Source organism: Callorhinus ursinus, unplaced genomic scaffold (assembly GCF_003265705.2).
Source record: "Callorhinus ursinus isolate GAN/ISIS: 27379988/994484 unplaced genomic scaffold, GSC_fseal_2.0 scaffold20, whole genome shotgun sequence".
In the NCBI taxonomy this organism is placed as follows: domain Eukaryota; kingdom Metazoa; phylum Chordata; class Mammalia; order Carnivora; family Otariidae; genus Callorhinus; species Callorhinus ursinus.
This window is the reverse complement of record NW_027397082.1, coordinates 6,885,471-6,907,539: the sequence shown is the minus strand read 5'-3', so window position 1 is coordinate 6,907,539 and position 22,069 is coordinate 6,885,471. Positions and strand designations below refer to the sequence as shown.

The 22,069-nt window shown below is 43.1% G+C and overlaps 1 protein-coding gene across 2 annotated transcripts in view; it reads right to left on the bottom strand.

Annotated features, from left to right (window-relative positions):
• The window catches only part of ABLIM1 (actin binding LIM protein 1), a 300,260-nt gene that overhangs the window by 205,616 nt on the left and 72,575 nt on the right, over nt 1-22,069 (bottom strand). Inside the window, exon 1 of one of the 2 annotated variants that reach the window (XM_073904155.1) lies at nt 10,403-11,100. The exons of the other annotated variant lie outside the window; for it this stretch is intronic. Within the exon in view, the coding sequence (XP_073760256.1) occupies nt 10,403-10,460 (58 nt within the window). The 5' untranslated portion in view covers nt 10,461-11,100. Of the gene's footprint in view, nt 1-10,402; nt 11,101-22,069 lie in introns of those variants that run through there. 2 annotated transcript variants of the gene reach the window in all.

The window sequence follows — 22,069 nt, the reverse complement described above, 5'->3', positions numbered from 1 at the left end:
CTCTCTGACTCCACAACCCTGTGAATTCACCTGTCTCTGAGTTGCTAATTCACCCCTAAAATTGCATACTTGATTTATAATTGAGGGTCAAGTTATGTCACATATTTTCTTAGCTATAGTTTCTTCCATTTGATTTTCTGATATTTCCAATTCTGATATACTTCATCAGGGAAAATTTGAGAAAGACTGAAAACTATAAAGTAACACGATCCTACCATCCATAAACCACTGTTAATATGTCAGTATAGTTTTTCAGTTTTCTCCCACGAAATTTTTTATGTAGTTCAAATCACATTACATGTGCAATTCACAACTTTTATCATAATTTTCCCCATGTCATTCAAATTAGAAATGTACTTTCTAATGTTAAATTTTTTATTGAAATACATCTAATGGTAAAGTTCACAAATCTCATGAACAGAGCTCAGTGAAGTTTTACATGTGTACAACCATGTACCTGCCTCCCAGATCAAGATCTAGAACATTCTTAACATCCCAGTATGTTCCTTTGTATTTAGTCAATACTGCAACCCCCTTCCTCCAGGTAACTGCTATCCTGACTTATCATAGGAGATGTTTTGCTTGCTTTTGAACCTCGAGATAATTCACACAGTATGTACTCTTCTTCTGTGGCTCCTTTTGCTCAGCATTATGCCTGTTCGATTCATCCATGTTGTGTGTATCAGTAGCTCTTCCTACCCTGGGTAATATCCCTTTAAACAGTACACCCCAACCACAACTAATTTATCCATTTTCCTGTTTTGGGACATTTGGGTTTTTCCAGGTTGGGCCTATTATGAATAAAACTGCTATGAATATTACTGTATGTGTCCACTAGTGGACATACACACTCATTTCTCTTGAGTATACACCTACGGTAGAGTAGGCGTGTGTTAGCTTTTGAAGGTACTGGCCAACACTTTTCCAAAGTGATTGGTTCATTTCAGACTCCCACCAGCACTGCAGAATTCCAGTCATTCCATATCCTCGCCAAGACTTAGTGCTATCAGTCCTTCTAATTTTAGCCATTCTGATAGCTGAATAATGGTCTCATTGAGGTTTTAACTTGCATTTTGAGGACTCATGATGGTGAGACTTTTTCCATATGCTTATTGGCCATTTTGGATATCCTCTTTTGTGAAGTATATGTCTTTATAAAGTATGGATTAACAGCTTTTGTAGGATGTAGAATGTATACATATATATACATTGCAGCATGTAGGATGTATATATATTTTTAGCTATCTTAATTATTGTTAGTCTTAATGTGAATATGGGTATGAAACAGGAAGGAAAACAACAACCAAATCTTCCAAGTCAAATTTATATGAATGCTCTGAGGACTAAATATAAAGGGACTAAACATAAATAGTTCTTCATAAAGAGAGAGAACATCTGCAAGTTAGTGGGAAGCCTGGGTCCTAGGAAATATCTTGGCATATCCTGGCGCCGATCCTTCTTGTAGCTTCTCTGTGGCTCCCTTGCCATGTGAACACCCAGCTCTCTCTGTTGTTCTAAAGTGACCATAGCAAGTCCTTTTTATCTGTTTGGTGATAACCAGATGTTCCCTGTGTCTCAGGGGTACCTAGGTATCCATGGTCATTGGAGAGCTGTCATCATTGGGTAGATGGCCCCACATTGGTACCACCCAGGCTGAAGCCCACACTGTCATAAAACAATCCTGTGTGACAGTCACTATGGTGCACATTTATTTATATACGTCAGCTCTCTAATGCTCACGATGACTTTATGCACTAAATGTTTTTGCTTCCTGGGGCTGCCTTAATAGAGTAGCACAAATTGATTTGCTTAAATGACAGAAATGTACTGTCTTCCAGTTCTGGAGGCTAGAAGTCTGAGCTCAAGGTGTCAGCAGGGTTTGTTCCTTCTGAGAGCTGAGAGGGACAATCTGTACCCCACCTTGCCCCTGGCTCCTGGTGGCCTCAGGTGTTCCTTGGCTTGTAGATGGCTGTCTCCTCCCTGAGTCTTCACATCATTTTACCTCTGTGTCTCTCTCTGTGTCCAAACTTCCCATTTTTATAAGGACATCAGTCATCCTGAATCAGGGCCCACCCCAGGGACCTGAACTTATCTTGATCATCTGCAAAGACCCTACAGCCAGATAGAGTTACATTCACAGGCACTGAGGGTTAGGACTCAACATGTTTTGCAGGGGACAATTCAACACAAAACACTAGGAAAGTAACTGACATAGAGGAAAGAGAACTTTCCAAGGAAAGAAGGAAAACATGTATACAAATGTATCTTACATAAGGATGTAAGATAATAATCAGAAACAGTGAGAGTGAACTTACATGAATGATTATGTTACCTGGGAAAATGGTGTTTTTCCAAGAAACTCGGAATTTTAATGATTGTGTTCTCAAAACCTTCCAAGGATTTCTTTTAATTTTATTGCCAACCTCGGGTATAATGACTATGAAGAGAATTCTAGATCCTTTTAAGGTGTGGTTTCATTTTAATCAAAGGTATATAAAATCAGGATGGAGTTCCTTTACCTTGGGAAAAAAATCCCTCTTAACTTCTGAAGGAAGGTGGTTCCCTCCTCCCTGGGGCTCCTGGGGGGCACACTGACATGCTGTGGTCTACGTGTCCATAGCCAGTCTGTGCGTGCCATGAAGGGGGGGATCAGCTCTTTCAACTGTGGTAACTCCAGGTTCTAGGACAGTACCTGGCATGAAGTAGGAGCTCAAAAAATAACTGCGAAATGAGCGAAATCTAACAATACCTTCCAGTCCCCACCTTCCATGTATATTTTGACATCTTCCACAAGGACAGAAAAACCAAGAAACAAACACTCAAGAAAGATATGAAGCTTTAGGAAACATTTAATAGAATTGAGACTCTTATCCAAAGGGCATTCTTTCTTCCCACCTTCCAAAAAGCTACACTCCAGACTTCTGTGTCTGGGTTTAATGAGCAGAAATCTACCCGAGTACAGGCTACTGACAGGCTGAATGTAAATGAATAAACAGGTACTGAAGATTCTGAGGAAGACCCTTTATTTCCCAACAGTATTTTGAGCTTTTTTTTTTTCTATCTTCAAATATAGGGGAAAAAAACCATGAAGATTGCTAAGTAATTCTAAGTGAAATACAACTGAGGTGGAAGAATGCCCACTTGAATCCTGCATATTCTTAACAGTTAAAAATAAATCATCCCTATTAATCCCCTTAGTTCCCTTACACAAATCTAGGTCACATCAAATACAATTTTTAAAGTGGCATAAAATCAAATCATTTTAATTAGGTATTTCTTGTACTTTATTTCTAAACCTTACCCCCCCCCCCCGCAATTCTCCAGCTAAACAAAAACATTAACATTCTTAGTAAGCATGTTTTCAAACAGGCTTTTGGAGGCAGAAATGATTTGTAGCAAGTAATACCATTGACGAGTGTGGAGTTTTCACTCTGCCTGAACCACATTAACCTGTGGGGAAATTCATCTATTGAATGACCATACAGGTTTTACTGACTTCTCTAAAACGTATCTTGTTAAGCTAAATTAATCTTTACTGCCTTCAAGATAGTTGTTCCTTTTTCAAAAAGCCTTCCTTAGCTGACTCCTTATTTCTTTCAATATTCTAGCTCTACAGTAGTCCATACACTAATGCCTACCGTCTGTCTTTGCAAAGTTTTACTGGAACCCAGTCATTTCCATTTATGTATTATCCACAGCTGTTCCTGTGTTACAATCACGGTGAGTTGCAAGAAAGACCATTTGGCTGACAAAGGCTAAACAGTTAACTATCTTGTCGTTTACAAAGAGTTTGCTTTAGGCTAGTCACACAAAGTATTCAAACTTCTCTTTCTTAGCTTTTTTGCTCTATATACATGTTATTCATTGGCTTCATCTGTAGATCATTTCCTCAAGTATGGTTAGTAAGGTCCCTGTGGGTTAAAATTATCTTTCTCAAAAATAAAAAATAAAAGTTCTGTCAGGTTAACGGGGCATAGACCTTTATTTTGGTGTCAGGAAGGGTTCATTCTTACCAATGCTACTGCTACGACATAGGACAGACTGCATCAGTGACCCTAACTTATCCCTCCTTGTAGCCAAGTCCTTTGCCATGTCACTTTCCAACGTCTGCTTGAGACTGGGCTTGACCACGTGACTTGCTCTGGCCTGATGAGTAAGGAGGACGTGTCAGTGTGTCAGTTCTGAGCTTAGGCCTCAAGAGATCATGCATGTTTGTGCTTGCTCTCTTGTCCTTCTCTTTTCCTGTGATGGGGACATGCCTGGGACAACCTGCTAGTCCCAAGAGGAGGAGGAGAGATGCACGGAGCAGAGCTACCTCCAAACACGTGAGTAAGTCTGCCAAACTGCCCACTAATGGCACAGAAAGCAACTGACCCTCAGTATGCAGACTCATGAAACATAATAAATGATCATTGTTTTAAGTTTCTGAATTGGGATGGGTATAAGGCAGCAATAGGTAATTGATATAAGTTTACTCTGCCTGAAAATACTGACTGTTAATTCTATTTCCTTGGAATCTTAAAGGCAAAAATGAAAAAGTTGGAATTTTTTTAGTGACATGGTTTTAACACGACTGTACTGCTAAAGGTAGTATACATAAATGTCCCTTGCCAGCCAAAGAACAAAAGATAAATAGCTAATCAATCCAATTTAGTGAGCACCTACCATGTGCTCATGACAGAGATTTCTGAAAGATATAAAAATCATAGTTTCTAATATCAAAGAATTTATAATTCTGCTGAAGGAAAGGAAATAAAATGGGGGATGATTAGAGTATAGGGCAGTAATTGAGTGCCAAAACTTCAAGCTTCTTGTTAAACATAGTGCTTTGATCATGTGTTTATCTCTGCATCTTCACAAAACCCCAAAAGAACAAGAGAGGAATACCTGCAGACAAGAGGTGTGGATGCAGTTTTGGAAGCTAGCAAGTGAACGGATGATATCTGCAAAGAGTAAGGAGGCTGTAAGTTAAGCTGGAGGGAGAGGTGTCTACTGGGGCAAACCAGGAAGGGTCTGGTATTGGGGGCACCAGGTACCACTGAAGGCAGGGATGAAGGATAAGACTGAACAGGCCTGACAGTCTTTACAAGAAGGAGTTACACCTCCATTCCCCCTCCTCATCTTCTCTCTGCCCGGAGACTAATCCTCACGGATGCCTGCTGAAAATGACATGAGGTGCTGTGCCAAGCGGGAAGGTCCCTTTCCCTGTAGGTGGAAATGGAATAAGACAGAGGAGGCAACGTCTTCCAACTTTTTTTAGCTGTTTATTCTGGTACTTAATTCCATCTCCCTAAATAAGATACTTCAATGCCCATCTCTTGATTTTTTTTTTTCATGGTAGACATTATCTATTGATTTACTACAAAGGAAGGTCAGGATTTAATTAACTCTTCTTTGCTCTTGACAATAGATATCTAAAACATAAAGGTTAGAAGTGGCACCCCAAACTTTCAAAAACCGTAATGTGTCATGTGTCAGAAGAAACTATGAAATAGATAAATAAAGAGCCACACTGAGCAACAGGAAGGGACAGGTCATCTTAGGGAGTCAAGCCAGAAAAACTCTAGAATCCTTGGCTTTCATTCCTTTGTCTCCTGTTCATGGGAGAAGACACTATTTCATTCATAAAACTAGGAACATGAATTACTTTAATGAAAATAAAATGAATAAATAAAACTGATAATAGTAGTACCCCGTAGGTTTGGATGGTGGTCAAAGGAAGTTTTTGCCATTAATATACTGTTTGAAATTTTACAGCAAAAGCTTATTCTTATGTGATTTGTATAATTAAAAATAAAATAAAATATACACATAAAAATTAAAAAAAATAAGCAAACTAGAATCAAGGTCTTGGATTCCAAGGCACTGTTCAACGAAATAAATAATTTGGAAGCATCTACACTTATCAGGTGGAGCTATAACCAGTAATTACATAAGTCATTCATTATTACAAGTAAGGTATTGTGTCGTGGGTTTTATAAACATAAACCTACTCATTTAATACTCATGATCTTATAAAGCAGATAGTACTACTAGCTCCATTTTACAGATGTGGAAACGGGCTTGGAGAACTTAAGACACTTGCCCAAGTTTACACAGCTAGTAGATATCAAAACCATGATGGGAGCCAAATGTCTCTTCCTCTAGAGCTTAAGAGCTTGACACCGTGTCCAGAGGGGACCTGCTTTCCTTCTGCAAGTCTGAAATGATAGGTTTACATCAGAAAAAATAACTATGAAATTCACCGGAGAATACCATTTTAGCAAGGGGAAAATAAATCCCCAATCCCTTGTGATGGTTCCGAAGAACAAAAGGCAACCTTCCTCCACTCTGGAGCCATGGTGAGATATGATCGGTGGTCAGATTGTGCCCCTTGAAACCACTGGGCTCATCTCTATCCCAAGGAGCCCTGGGCCTTCTCTAGCCAGCATCCTTGTCTCCCGAAGTGACTATCTCCCCTAACACCTTATAGTCCTATACTTGCATTCTTCACCCTGCTCAGGAGCTTATTAACTTGTCATGTAGGTGACTTGCTCAGCTCGTCTTTGGCACATAATGCCAGTGATCCTTCCAAGATTATGGTTTCCAAATGACAGAGATTTATTCTGTACGGTACCTAGCACAGTGCCTGCCACCTGCTGAAAGATGCTTAGTAAATTAATGATAACAGAACATTAATGAGCTGCTTTAATGCCAAGTCCAAGGAGGGCTCTATGACACATCAGCAGACCCTCCCTGAGGAAGCTACCAATTAGAGAGACAGTATTAGAGAGTTCCTTTAAAGTTAAAAAATAATAATAATAAAGACTTGGGTGAGGCCAGGAGTCTCAGAAGTAAAATGGCTAATTAAACTCATGCTTCTGAACCCGCATTTGAGGGTTCACATCGCCAACAACACCTTACATAGGAAAAATCGGGAAAACAGACCATTTAAATCATTTAAAAAGAGTCAAGAGATGGGCTTTCCACAAAATAATAACAGTCCCCTAATGTGGTGACCTTTTTCCTAAGGGCACTGTGCATTTCAGTTCACCTTCTAGCTGTCTACCACTTCAATTCATGTGTCAGCATGAGGTGTGAGTCCCATGAAAAGTATTATAAAGAAGAGTAATACCAGGCTCAGGGAGTTTCTATTCCATTAAGATCTTCAAGATACGTGCTCTTTGAGGGTGGTCAAGGTACCGTGGTGCAGTCAGAAGGAGAGGGAGCCCGCAAGCATCAACTACACCGGGGGGGGGGGGAACAGGAGGAGACAGGAACAAGGAGGGAGATGGGGACGAGAGCTCTCAAAGCTCATTCTATTGTTGACTGTTCTATAAAAAACCGGGTAGCCAGTGCTCCCGCAGCCTGCTCCCACTGCTTGGGCATGTCCCTGGCAATGTCATGCTCTAATTGACCCACTGGTCACTGACCTTGGCAGAGCTCATTTACAGTGGCAGCTGCGACAGTCTCTTAAAGCAGAAAAACCTGTCCAGCATTCCATTCTCTCAGATGAAATCTAAAAGGAGTGCTCGTCAGCACGTTGCATTCCCCCCGCCCCCCTTTCTGGAAGGGAATGGCATTTAGAGGTAAGTCTTGCAAAATCTCAGTCCCAGTATTCTGAATTGGTATCCTGATGGTCATCCCAACTTTAAAGTGTATGTTACGACGGAGAAGTACATGTCAACCATCAGATTTTTTTTAAAGATTTTATTTCTAAGTAATCTCCACACCCAACGCGGGGCTTGAACCCACAACCCTGAGATCAAGAATCGCACGCTCCACCAGCTGAGCCAGCCAGGCACCCCAACAGTTAGATTTTAATATAAAGGAGAAGGCTGGGTGTCTCGTACGCCTAAATTACTGTTAATTGTATGCAAACACCAGCTCTAAGCATATCGTTTAGAGCAGAAGGTAGTAAATCAAAAGTCATCTTAGTAGCTAATGCTTTCAAGGTGTGCGAGGAGAGAAAGGACAGAATGATGTACTCATTAAAGAGGGACGGGTGAGCAGGGAAAGCTTTGTTAAAGCTTTAAAGCATCAAGGACCCAGCTACAGGAATAAGAGACAAAATTTAGGAGTGGTCAAACTTGTTCATTATAGATCCATTCAGAATATCCTTCTATTTAAAAAGTAGGTAATCGGAATACAATCGTCAATTTTCCCAACGGAGAATACTTTTAAAACAATGCAGAGTAGTGAAAGTCCTTATGCTCCAAACATAAGGTGTGCCTGTTTTTGAGTCTCCGAATAATCTGCCAGCCTTCCAATTTAACTATGACCGAGATTCAAGTCAACTGTTGAGTGTTCTAGAGATACACTTTCTGTAAATTCCAGCTGGAAGCGAGTGGAAAGACTCCAAATCCCTTAAAAATATGCCATGGAGTAGAAAGAAACAGTCGAAAAATGGAAAAAAGAAATGAAATTCTTTTGAAAGATTATTTTTTCCAGTTTGACCTCAAAAGAATATAATCAGATATATGGCTTACTCTGTTTACTTATAATCTGTCATGTAAGACTTTCTAAAACCTGCCCTATCTTTCCTGGAAATCAAAACCAAAATCCACTTTTTACAGTGCAGGGAAAACAGAGGGCTTTATTCAAATAGAGACATGCAGACATCTTGAGATATTCTAATTTTATCCCTTTCACTTAGGAAAAGCCATCGAATCAGAGCTTCTAACTCTAAATACTAGTAATACATTAATATTAATTAAGATGCACAGTATTATCATTAAAATTCAGATTCTATCTTCGAGGAGAGCCCAGAGATTATTAGCGCATCTAGAGGCCTTTTATAACATCAGGTGATGTTACACTTTAGAAAGAATAAGAGGGAACAAGTTTCGACAGAGTTGGCTGACTGCCCACACGGGGCCCCTATCCACTTTACGTTTTATTATTCTGAAGTTTGTCAACTTTTGTCTTCCCAGTAAATGTCTAAAGCAGGTCAAGAAAGCATACGGAACATCTGCGGAGTTTTAAATGAGCATTCTTTCAAAATAATGTTCATTTGCAGGAAAAAGTTTTATGGCATAAGAAGTCACCATGAATTATTCATCAGTCACAGAGGGTGCCAACCTGCAGTTCCTCTGTCCCTCTCAACAAGTGTGTACATGTGAGGCACAGCAGAGCTAGGCTCCCTGGTCTTACCTGTCCTGGGGAGGAAGGCAAACGCCAGCTCCCTGGAGGTCCTGGTAAACGGTGACGGGCAGAGCACTTGGAAGGGAGGGTACAGAGCGCACCTGCCTTACGTGGAATTACGTGCTAGCCTATTCTCCTGAAATCAAAGTAAGTTACAATCTCTTATCTTAAAGGGTCCAGTATCAAAAGAAGCAGCATGAATTGACACAGTCTGCTGGTGTCAGTGGAGTAGCCCGCAAGACTGTGCCGGGCCAGGGTGCCTGGGTGGCTCAGTTGGTTAAGCGACTGCCTTCAGCTCAGGTCATGATCCTGGAGTCCCGGGATCGAGTCCCACATCAGGCTCCCTGCTCAGCAGGGAGTCTGCTTCTCCCTCTGACCCTCCCCCCTCTCATGTGCTCTCTATCTCTCAAATAAATAAATAAGATCTTTAAAAAAAAAAAAAAAGACTGTGCCGGGCCACCTCTGAAGTTGGGGTGCTGTCTGCCAGTTCCTGGGATGCTGAGCAGGACAGGCTGGCCCCCTCCTGAAGCCAGCCTATCTAGGGAGCAAACTCCCACAAAACACAACTATCAGTGAAGCATTCAAGGGAGGAGGGACGCATCCAAACTCAAAGCACCTGTGTAGCCCATGCAGGGGCACAAAAACTACATCCCAAGGAGGAAAGAATTCATCTCAGAGCTATGTTAACAGAGAAGTATTGTCACGGAAATGGGGTATAAAAGAAAAAGAGAGAACAGGAGCAGAAATGGGATCACAGGGTTCACTCAGTCACTGAAGACACTTTTTAAAGTGCTCCAACAGACCAATCTAAATTTAATTAACTTATTTTTTAAAAAAGATTTTATTTGTTTGAGAGAGAGGGAGAGAGAGAGAGAAAGAGCATGGGGGGAGGGGCAGAGGGAGAGGAAGAAGCAGACTCCCCGCTGAGCAGGGAGCCCGATGTGGGGCTGGCTCGATCCCAGGATACTGGGATCATGACCTGAGCCGAAGGCAGACCCGTGACCAACTGAGCCACCCAGGCGCTCCTAATTTAATTTAATTTAGCTGGATTCCTTACAAAACAGTCCTGTTGATTTTTAAACCCCATTAATAATATTTTTAAATATGTTGCTACCGAAGATACATATTTTATACAAAAAATATGTTATGTGCATAGAGTATTAACGTATTATAATAAGCATATAACTATTTCAACTACCGCAAATGCCCCTGCCCTCTCCCCATCTTTAAAGACATGGTCTACCCCAGGCAGCACAGTTTACAGAATGAACAAACCAACCTTGGTTGTCTTCAACCATGTGATGGAGCTCCATGAACTCAGTCTGTTCCCGGGTCATTAACCAAACACACAAATCTTAGAGCTAAGATTTCAGCTTTTCTTCACGAGGTGGCTGGGCACACACGGAACGACTGCATGCACTCCTCAAAGGGAAGTCTTAGGCCCTGGCTTTCCTCCCAGTAGTTCGTGGGCTGAGCTGGACTCCAGAGAGGGGTGTGCCACCCAAAGGGTGTGCCCCAGCCAGCTCAGGAAGAACGAGAAGTTTCCTGCATGATTCTACCTCCTTCCTCGTGTACAGTCTTCACCGCCTTCTCCTCCCCACTCTGTCTCCTACCAATTCTGAAGGCCACTCTTAAGAACACACCAGTTCATCGACATCACACCTGCAGAATATCATCCTTTCTGGGAAGCCATTAAAACACGCCCAGAATGTTCCTCAGATTTTCCTCCACTCTGCACAATCCAGAATCCAGAGTTTGGTCACTGTCATTTCACAGTAACTCAAACACATGAGGCAAAAAAGAAGAGACTGATGTTCCCAAGCCTTCTGCTTCCTTTTTTCACTTAATGAATTATTGTCTCACCAGATGGGCACTTATTGCTTTTTTGAAAACAAGGATTTAACAAAAATACTATAACTCTGAGCAGGTTCCTTTTACTCCCAGCGCGACTAGTCCTCATGGCTTTGGATGTGGTTCCCTGACAAAACACTGGTCTGAGGCAAGCCGTGGACTTTGAGCCCGTTTATATTAGGTACAGGCTATCTCAAAACAATGACCTCATCCGGAAAGGCTCAGGAAACAGGCATTTTTTTTTTCCCTTTGGTCAGGAATGCCCTGATGCTGGGTTGGATTACCCGCCACCCACAGTCCGGTGTTTCTCCCAGTTATTTTTGAACACCAGGGCTTTTGCAAATTGGAAACATGACGAAGATACAGTTTAAATGGGAAAAGACACTTAGGACAAATATCCCCAGCCTCAGATACATTTACTGGCCAACCGGTCCTCCGGCATAAATTGTTTTAAGTGTGAGGGTAAATAATTTAATTCCTGTAATTAAGACACAAGCACCAGCGCCCATTCTGAGATATTAATTTAATATAAAGCCCATAACCTACCCACTAGAAGGAAAGACTACATGATCACACTGTTTCAATATCAACTTTAATTGCACCTCCCTGGCTTACTCTCTTCCTCGTCTAGGTGGCTTTTTTTGTTTTGTTTTGAAATGGCTCTGGGGACAGCCATACCCCTGGATTACCCCATCCGCCCTCCTCCTAGCCCAGGCCACTGCCTGGAACTTTGTGCCTCTGATAACGTCCTCCTGACTTGGCCGAAGCACCAGACGCCAGACAAAGGATCCCAACTGGACCACTCATTGATAAAATGCTTGGCATCTGCAGAACTGTCTTATGTCAGCTGCTGCCAAAAGGCCAGTCACATTGATTGAAATCTTCTGATTACGCCTAATGCCTAACATTCTCATGACAGTGATTTCATGCTTTACCCTAATGTTTTTCCGTTAGTGTCTTGGGAGTCTTACCAAAAGATGGAATAGAAGCCTTTCACAACTGCGTTTTTTAATTCTCATTAGCCTCACTTCAAATGTAATGGAAGCTAGTCTTTCCTACTCCCCTGGAATCTCAGATTATGATTCTTAGCGGATTTGACATGAAAGGGGGAGGAAGAAAGCGTGTGTGGTGCTGCCACTGTTTCCTGCAGCTAACCCAGGACTCTAGTGAAAAGCAACTTGCACAGGTTCCTTGCCTTTCATAAGGCAGGACTGCCAGGGGTGGAGGGCAAGCCGATATTGAAACTTTGACTTTGTGAGCAGTCAGCCAGTAAGGTAGCTCCTTCCAAGCCACGACCCCCCAGATTTGCCTCCTGTTAGTTGAAGCATGAATACTTTGGTGATTTATTAGACTCCACAAACCAATTGCTCAAAAACTGTTTAAAACATACAAACATTTTCTAATTACACGGCAATGGTACTTCTGCAAGGTCCTTTAAAATCAGAGATACTGGAGCACCCGGGTGGCTCAGTCGGTTAAGCGTCGACTCTTGATTTCAGCTCAGGGGTCATGATCTCAGGGTCGTAAGATGGAGCCCCAAGTCGACTCTGTGCAGGGTTTGGAGCCTGCTTAATAATCTCCCTCTCCCTCTGTCCCTCTGAACCCCAACCCCCGTGCCGGCTCTCTTTCTCAAAAAAAAAAAAAAAAAAAAAATCAGAGATACTGCTATGTGTTCTTTGCCTTACATAACCCAATCATCTAGGAACCCTGGAGCACAGGTCTCTCCCTCAGAACCCTCCGGAACTCTTCCCAGGAAAGCAGTTGTCAGTCAGCAATATTAATGAATAAAAATGCTTTAATTTGCATATTCACCTATATTTGAGAAATACTTGATTAAGCATTGTTAGACAGGTTTCTTAACCATGGACTTCTCAGGGACATTAACATGCATGTGTGTCTTGTGACTCTGTAAGAGAAGAATAAGATAAGCATTTCCTAAATTTATTTGGTCAGAGAACCCTAACCCCAGCACAAATAGTAACTTAGCACAAACCCCTGCTCAAGGGAAAGAGAGCTCTAGATGGGATTTTTGAGATAATTCACTTCGTAGTGTCAGAGATGAAAAGTCTTAAAGCCAGAGGAAGTTCGGGACTTGCCCAGGGCCGCACACAATGCTGAAGTGGGTCAATTCTGCCTGGCAACGTTTGGTTCTGCTGTTTGGGGGGCTTCGATGGGCCACGGCACCTGGCTCTATCTGCAGGGACGGTATGGTCCCCAGTGATGCTGCCACACTGGGTACGAGAGATGCTACATGTTCTTAAGCAAACAGCACATCTTATAACAGATTAGGTTGAGACCTGGCCTAGGAGATGAGGCCTACCATAATGGGATTTATGACAGAGCTGAGAGAAATAGCAGGTGTCAGTAACAAAACATGCCCTGGTGCCCTGGCCTCACCTTTCAAAGTCAGCAGAAGAGAAAGAAACCTAAAGCAAATTGAATTCCATAAGAAAAATGATTCCCTTGGGAAAGATGAACACTACATTTCTTAAAAGGTCATATTCAATAAGGAAGAAGCCCTTCCAGACCTTAACTAGAAAGGTAAAAAGCAAAGAACTGATTTGTCATTCCCTTTGAACTTCTGTTCTGTTGATACTTCGTTATAAGCCCAGATGGTTGGCACCAATCCAAGCTCAGCTGTGACTCCATTGGAAGGATCAACTTTAAGAACTGGAAGAATTTGGAGTTCACCACGCTCTTAAACACAAAGTGCTCTTGATGGTGGCTGAATCTAGAAGGGTCTTTATAGCACACAAGTATCTCTGTGCTAGCCGACCTAGTTTCTGCTTATGATTTCCAGGTGGATCCTAGGTAATTGTTTTTATGACTGGAAATGAAATTTTATCGACTTTACTAAGATAGTATCAATGCCTGTTACATATGGCCACGTCTATCAGCTTCGTAAACTGCAAACAGAACAGGCTCATCACTATTCATAGCTCACCTGTACTGAGGGCTCACTCTCTGCGGGCATTAAACAAAGATCCCCTCGCTGATTTCTTACAACCCTCTGAGGCACGCACCATTATGATCTCCTTCTTAAAGATGAGGCAGCTGAAGTAGAGAGAAGTTAAAAAAATTGCCCAAGGCCACTCCACATGTGAGAGATACAGCTGAGGCTTGGGCCCAAGCACTCAGAATCAGAGGCCATGCCCGGGAAGCTAAAACTTACCCAAGACATTAAAATAGCTCAGGGAGAATCATTATATCAGAGAAAATGCCAAAGCCATCTCCACACCTGAAATTATGATGAGTTGATGCAAAACATGAGTTTAGCAGTATAAGAGATCGCATACCCAAAAACTGCTAATGCTTTTTTGCAAAAAGTGTAAAATACTGTAAACTGTGTGTGCATGGGGGGGGGGGGAGAGGAGCACTTATTATTGATGTTAAAAGAATTATTTTTTGAGTCATTTTGTTTTCATGAGATTCTTCTGAATTAATCTCGTTCACAAAGAGACCCAGCCCTTGGCTAGCGCTGGTCTGCACTAAGGCGGTGATGAGGGGAGAACCATCATGGCAGACTGCCCCCCCCTCCACCTCACGCCCATTGTACAGGGCAGTGTTCCACGTTCGGGTGGGAGCTGCCAACCAACACTTACTAGACCAGGGAGAGGCAGAAGACCCAAGTTCTTGACCTGGCTCTAGCTCACCAGTGATCCTAGGCAAATTGCCAAGCTGTCTTCTAAATCTATAAAATGGGCCACTAATTAAGCTGCTCTGTCTACATCAGAAGAGGTGAGAGGTAACAAAACTCACCCGTATTTTCTGTCAGCTTTTTCTCCTCTCCTCTTCTCTTTCTCTCCCCTTCCCTCCTTTCTTTCTCTTTCTGTTTCTTTTTATTTTCTCTTTATTTTTTTTTCGGCCAATGTTTGTCAAAAAGGATTTGAGATGAAATCTCCAGCACACAGAAACTGGATTCCCCACAGCAATCGTAGAAGTACTTAGAAGAAGGGTGTCATTAATCCCTCTTTTAACAGATGAGTTAATGAAGGCTAGAGAGAAAGTAACCTTTCTCAAGGTCACAGCTTGCAGGAAGAGGAGCGGGGACTCAAACTCAGTTCTGTGTCGTATTCACCATGTTATAGTGAGGTGTGATACAATGACTCAGTGTGAACATCTTCAAGCCTTCTCCCTATTGGCCGGCTGAAAGAATCCACAATTACCAATTAACCAACATCTAAGACATTATTCATGCAAACCTTTTCAAACAAAGAGGGAAGAAGTTGAAACAATGTACTTAGTGGTTGCCACCAGAAGCCTTTTGCCTCCCCCCCACCCCCATAGCAAGGAGTTGAAAGCAGTGGACTTGTTACCTCCTCACTCCCTTATCCACTTTGTCTGCCTTGACTCTCGCTCCCACCTGCCCTCGCTGGGCTACGGGGGATTTAAAAGGCATTCTGTATTCCCTGCAAAAACAACAGGCGTTTCTCTTCCAGGACTCATTTGACACAAATAAGCTGTAGGAACGGGGGGGGGGGGGTTCCAATCTTCCCGTGCTTTTGAAGTAGCGGTGAGGATAAAGTCTACAAGGAAATGACTGCAGAATGAGGAGATTCTACCTCACTTTCATTGTACGAGGATCAAATGTTAGGTTAAATCATAATGATTTACCAGAGTCTGGATGTTTATGATTTCTACATTAATTACCATTTGGCTCACAAGGGATAGATGACCGCGGCAACGGCGAAGTACTACACACATAGCTCCACCCCTAGAGAATGGAGGATATTTATTACTGTGTTAGAAACAGAGGGCTGCATTTTGGATGGAATTTTTTGTTGTTAGGAGAACAGGAAAACAGAATAAACACCTAGAAGACCCATACCTGCCCCGGCAATGTTACTACATCATTCCACCTTGCCTATACCTTTTGCCACGTGTACCTCTACCAAGCTGGTCCACCACCCCTTTGGAAGCGGCATTCAGATTTAGTGGGAAGAGAAAATATGGCACATTTCAATGAGGATGAGAATGGTCCCTTAAACCATCGACTCTGATTCAACTTCCCAGCTCACTTTGGGGGACTTTAAGTTTAACATTCTGTATGACCTTGCCTAATTAACAGTTTACTGACAGTAAAACATTCACACTTAGTCTCTGATGTAAGCAACCATTTACTTATGGTCATATGCAAACCAATTATTCCAAAGACTTTCCTATTGACTTTTGAAAATCTTAATGGTTGGTCTCTGCCTGCTTTCCACTTTCATTTGACGGTCCAAAGGGAGTTGGACTAGTTTGTAACTACATATATCACAACTTTATAAATTTAATAAAAAAATCAAAACAAAAATCTTTTTACCCTGTTCCAAATTCAAGAGGATAAGTCGAGTTTAAGGGATTTTAATGATACAACAAAAACAAGAACATGCATTAAGCCTTTCAAAATAAGTCAACCTGAGGATGTCTTGCTAAACATTTTTAGGCTTCCTAAAAACCAAGCACTGGGGTCAAAGACAAAATCGCCTCTAGCAGTCAAGTATCTCCTGCAAACAGAAGCCTCCAGATACTCTGTGTTCCATTCCTTTGAGCACAAAAACATGGAGGGTGTGGAAGCTGGGGGGGGGGGGGGGGGGGGGCTTTAGATCATCTAGTCTGGGTGTTTTGAAGCTCATATACAGAGTAATCAGGCTTTTCAGGGACTGGGGGGTGAAGGGTTGATTCTGGTTTCCACCCCAACTTCCACCAAAGAAACTGTGGCTCATCTGCTTCCTTTTCTAAGCTTCCAGATGAACCTTTATTTGAAGAAAGGGTTCCATAGCTAAAAATGAAACATACTCTTCCAAAAAATCCCATCTTCTTTGATCTTTTCATTTTACAAAGGAGAAAAAGGAAGGCCAGTGAGTTACTGACTAGTCCCAGGTCCCAGGATGAGTGAGCAGCCAAGGCAGGGTTACATCAGCCACGGGCTCTGAGCAGCACACTCCAGTGCACACACTTTCCCCAAACTGCCAAGTACACAGTCCCCAACAAACAGGTCCCCTGTCCTTGTTCTTGAGCGCGCTCAGGACTACGCACTGCGGCTCTTACCAGAACTGCCTGCAGCCCTACAGCGCAGGCGTGCCCTTGTGGTGGTGGTCTGATTCTTGTTCTTATTCTTATCTTTATCCTTATTATTTTAGCATTTTTAGAGCACTACACAGGGGCAGACTAGTAGCGAGAGTCCTGCCAATGGAAGGTGAAAAATGAAACTTTCTGAAGTTTTATGTCAATCAACAGAAAATAATATTTGGTTGATAAAAGTTGAATTTATACTCAAATTAGGATGGAAGCAGGATGTGTCCTGCTTGCGGTGACCTTCATTCTCAATGTTTGGTTGCTTAGCAAAGCACAGCTGAGTTTTCAATGTGGGGTCTAGCCCCAGGTGCCCTCCATGATTCCAAGCCTCTGCAGTTCATCTGGGACTGCATTCCGGATACACCACAGTCACCGTTTCCAGGAGGGTGAGCGCTGCATTTTGTAAAACATGATGAGACCAAAGTGGAAGTAACAAAAACTGATCAATTAGAGTGAACTAGTCCAGCTATCCCTGGGGTCCCTGATTTACCCAGGGTTCCTTTTTTAAAATTTTTTATTGTTATGTTAATCACCATACATTACATCATTCGTTCTTGATGTAGTGTTCCATGATTCATTGTTTGTGCATAACACCCACTGCTCCACGCAGAACGTGCCCTCTTTAATACCCATCGCCAGGCTAACCCATCCCCCCACCCCCTCCCCTCTAGAACCCTCAGTTTGTTTTTCAGAGTCCATTGTCTCTCACGGTTCGTCTCCCCCTCCGACTTACTCCCCTTTCATTCTTCCCCTCCTGCTTTCTTCTTCTTCTTTTTTTTTCTTAACATATGTTGCATTATTTACTTCAGAGGTACAGATCTGTGATTCAACAGTCTTGCACAATTCACAGTGCTCACCATAGCACATACCCTCCCCAATGTCTATCACCCAGCCACCCCATCCCTCCCATCCCCCACCACTCCAGCAACCCTCAGTTTGTTTCCCGAGATTAAGAATTCCTCATATGAGTGAGGTCATATGATACATGTCTTTCTCTGATTGACTTATTTCACTCAGCATAACACCCTCCAGTTCCATCCACGTCGTTGCAAACGGCAAGATCTCATTCATTTCGATGGCTGCATACTATTCCATTCACACAGGGTTCCTTTTCGTAACTCCTAAAATGATCCTGGTCGCTGTCCCCTAGGTGAGCGGCCTGAGCAAGTTATTTTATCTGTAGGTGTCTCAGTCTTCTCACCTGTAAGATGGGGATAATTATAGCACCTACTTTATGGGGTGTTGTGAGAATTTAAGGAAACAGTTCCTGGTACATAGTAACCTTTATATAAATACTAGTTACCAGTTATTCTTATTAAAAAAAAAAAACAACAACGTTTAAGTACTAGACAGAGAGAATAGGGACAGGAAAGTAGCAAGAGACCTGCCAATTTAAAATGAGAAATGAGGGGCGCCTGGGTGGCTCAGTCAGTTGGGCGTCTGCCTCCGGCTCGGGTCGTGATCTCGGGGTCCTGGAACCAAGCCCCACAGTGGGTTCCCTGCTCAGAGGGGAGTCTGCTTCTCCCTCTCCCTCTGCCCCTCTCCACCCTCACTTGTGATCTCTCTCTCTCTCTCTCTCTCAAATAAATAAATGAAATCTTAAAAAAAATAAGATAAAATGAGAAATGAAAACAAAATTGTTCTGAAATTTAATGTAAATCAATAGAAAATAACCCCTGGTTGATAATAGTGGAATTTACAAATCGGGATCCTGGTCAGTCTCACCGTCTATTATAGGGTCTTGCCGCTCCGAGGCCACCGGGGGCAACAACATCGCCATCACCTGGGAACTCCTTGGAACTGCAGAACCTCTGCGCCCACCCCCACTCCCACCTACCAAATCAGGATCTGCCTTTTAACAAGGCAATTTCATGCCTATAAAAGCTGAAGAAAGGCTGCTTTATGGCATATACTGAGATTTCCCTGTTTGTAGGGGAAAGAAATGAGACCTCATTCTTTTTTTTTTTTTTCAAAGATTTTATTTATTTATTTTTGCGCGAGAGAGCGAGCGAGCGCACCAGCACACTAGCAGGAATGGGGTGGGGGGAGGGCGAGGGACAGATGGAGAAGCAGGCTCCCTGCTCAGCAGGGAGTCCGATTTGGACTCAATCCCAGGACCCTGGGATCATGACCTGAGCCAAAGACAGACACTTCATCGACTGAGCCACCCAGGCACCTGGAATAAGACCTCATTCTATAGTTCATCTCCACACATTATCCTAAGTCCTACACCCCTTTCCATTAGCCCTCAGGTTACGTAGTTTCACTAACCTGAGTCTTAAGGCAGATGCTCCTTTTATAGGACAGAATAATAGTTCAGGAGGACATCTGAAGCCACAAAGTCACCTCTTGTGAGTAACATCAAAGATTTAAAAATGTCATCATCATGATCAACCATCAAATGGCTAACATTTATCGAATTCTTAAAATATGCAAGGATCAATGCAGGGTTAACACTTTCCAGCTGTCTCACTGTGTACTCACAATACCCTTTCAAGTAGGCATTACTATCCCCATTTTACAGAGGAGGGAACTGAGGCTCAGGGACGCAACATCACTTTCTCAAAGCCAAGCTGAGAAAGGGCCTTCTGAAGTCCACTCTCTTATTACAAATTAATGCCTACAACATCCAAACTATTTCTGTGAAATGGGGAATAGTGATTATCTCCCTTTGCGAGGAAAACTGAGTCCACAGAGTAAAAGAACTACCTAGAATCAACCACCTGAGACTCAGGTCAGAACTCGGTCTGTCAGGGTTCAAGTTTTTCAAATTAAAGAATTCTGGGGACACCTGGGTGGCTCAGTTGGTTAAGCGTCTGCCTTTGGCTCAGGTCACGATCCCAGGGTCCTGGGATCGAGCCCTGTGCCGGGCTCTCTGCTCAGCGGGGAGTCTGCTTCTCTTTCTCCCTCTGCCTGCCACTCCCCCTGCTTGTGCTTTCTCTCTCTGTCAAATAAAATACACAAAATCTTAAAAAAAAAAAAAAAAAACACAGAATTCTGCTGCCAGAAATGCCAGTGATAGGGGCCCCTAGGTGGCGCAGTAGGTTAAGCATCCGACTCTTGGTTTCGGCTCAGGTCATGATCTCAGGGTCATGAGATGGAGCCCCACATTGGGCTCTGCACTGGGTGTGGAGCCTGCTTGAGATTCCCTCTGTCTCTCTCTCTGTGCCCCCCTCCCCCCGCTCTAAAAAAAAGAAAGAAAGAAAGAAATGTCAATGATAATGCAACAAAGAGCTGGAGAGGAAAACCCTGCATGCTTTCCATTTGTGAAGCTTGTACAACCAAACCAAGGGACTTCAAATTTTAATCTCAGCGGTCAAGAGCTCACTGGGGTGTCAGATTCTTTGGCAAACCGGAACATCCAGATTTTTACTGCCATCACTTGTGGCAGCTGGTCCTCATCAGCATATCGCAGCGAACACCCCATGCAATTATTCTCACACACCTGTGAAATTCTCCCAGTTACAGTCTCTCTGATTTCCCCCGTGACACCTCGATCCGTGTTTGATACCAAATAGTTCAGAACTCAGCAAGATTAGTCACAATCTTTCCTAGATAGCACCAGCATCCTAAAGTCAAAGATGCAGGTTTTAGAATCAAGAGGTTGGGGCTACTTGCCCAGGCCCCAGAGAATGCCTTCCATCCTCATCCCTGAGGGCAGCAGGGAAAGAATCAGAATTTGTTGGCTTAAGATTCTGTATGAGTTTGTGAGGGCTGCCACAACAAAATACCACAGACCGGGGCGTTTAAGCAACAGAAATTTCTTTTCTCCCAGTTCTGGAGGCCAGAAGCCCAAGATCAAGGTGCCGGCTGGCAGGTTTGGCTCCAGAGGCCTCTCTCCTTGGCTTGCAGATGCCCACCTGCTTCCTCTGTCCTCACATGGCCGTCCTTCTGTGCCTGTATGTGTCTGCCGTCTCTTCCTGTGTCCAAATATCCTCCTCTTGCAAGGACACCAATCACATGAGATTAGGGCCCACCCTAATGATCTCATTTTAACTTAATTACCTCTTAAATGAAAGACCCAATTTCCAAAAATGGTCACATTCTGAGGGACTGGGGGGTAGGGCTTCAACATGTGAATTTTGGGAGGACACAATTCAACCTGTAACACACACTGACGGGGACCTTGTCATTCATCATCACTAGGTCCTAGTGCTAAGCGGACTCATCCAGTCTGGGTTCACTAAGAGAACTCCTAATAATCTGAATCTTGCAGGCCCACGACTCAGGGCAACCTGAGGAGGAAGGAGGCGAACAGGGTTCCAGGCCAGACCTTTGCTTTTCCGATCTGTGCTATCAGAGATGAGCAACTCTCGGCCTCACTGTCCACCAAGACAGCCTGTCTTCTTCCCCACCCCGACTCACGCGCTTCTGTAAGGTCACTTAGAGGTGGGTTTTTAAAAAAACTTAAGTGCCACTTATAAAACAGTCTGAGAGATGAACGGCTGCTAAGAAGTACGAGCTGGAATGAAGAGCTGCAATCTGGCAACCCGCAAAGCATCTGGGGCCTGGGAGCAAATGTTCCTGAGCATGGGACGGATGGGTCCTGCGGAGCCGGCCCCAGGCTTCCCAGACAGTTGTCCTGTACAGCAGAACAGCCAGGAGGCAAGAGCCAGCCCCAGCAAATGTCAATGAGTAGGAGGGAGGCACAGCAACACAGAGTGAGCGTGTCGGGAGGTTCTGGCTTCACACGGAGTGTGTACAAATGACTTCTAACGACGTGATGGGTTGGACGTGATGTGTTCATGGGCACCTAAGCCATGAGGTCACAGGAACAGAGCCAGACGAAAGTGAGAGAGTGGCACATTACTATGAAAGAGAAACCCCACACGCATCATTCAAATAAACCTCCTTTGTTTAGATTGCCCTACATTTCAACTTTAGGAATTCGGCTAGCCTCCTCCTCATCATCTTTACATCATTAATGTTTAAACCTGGTCCTCAAAGCCTATGCATATGAATATAAAATTCTATAATCTCCCTTATGGTTTTAAAAGGTCATTTTGCCATTTTGCTTGGTATGTAAGTGCTTTGA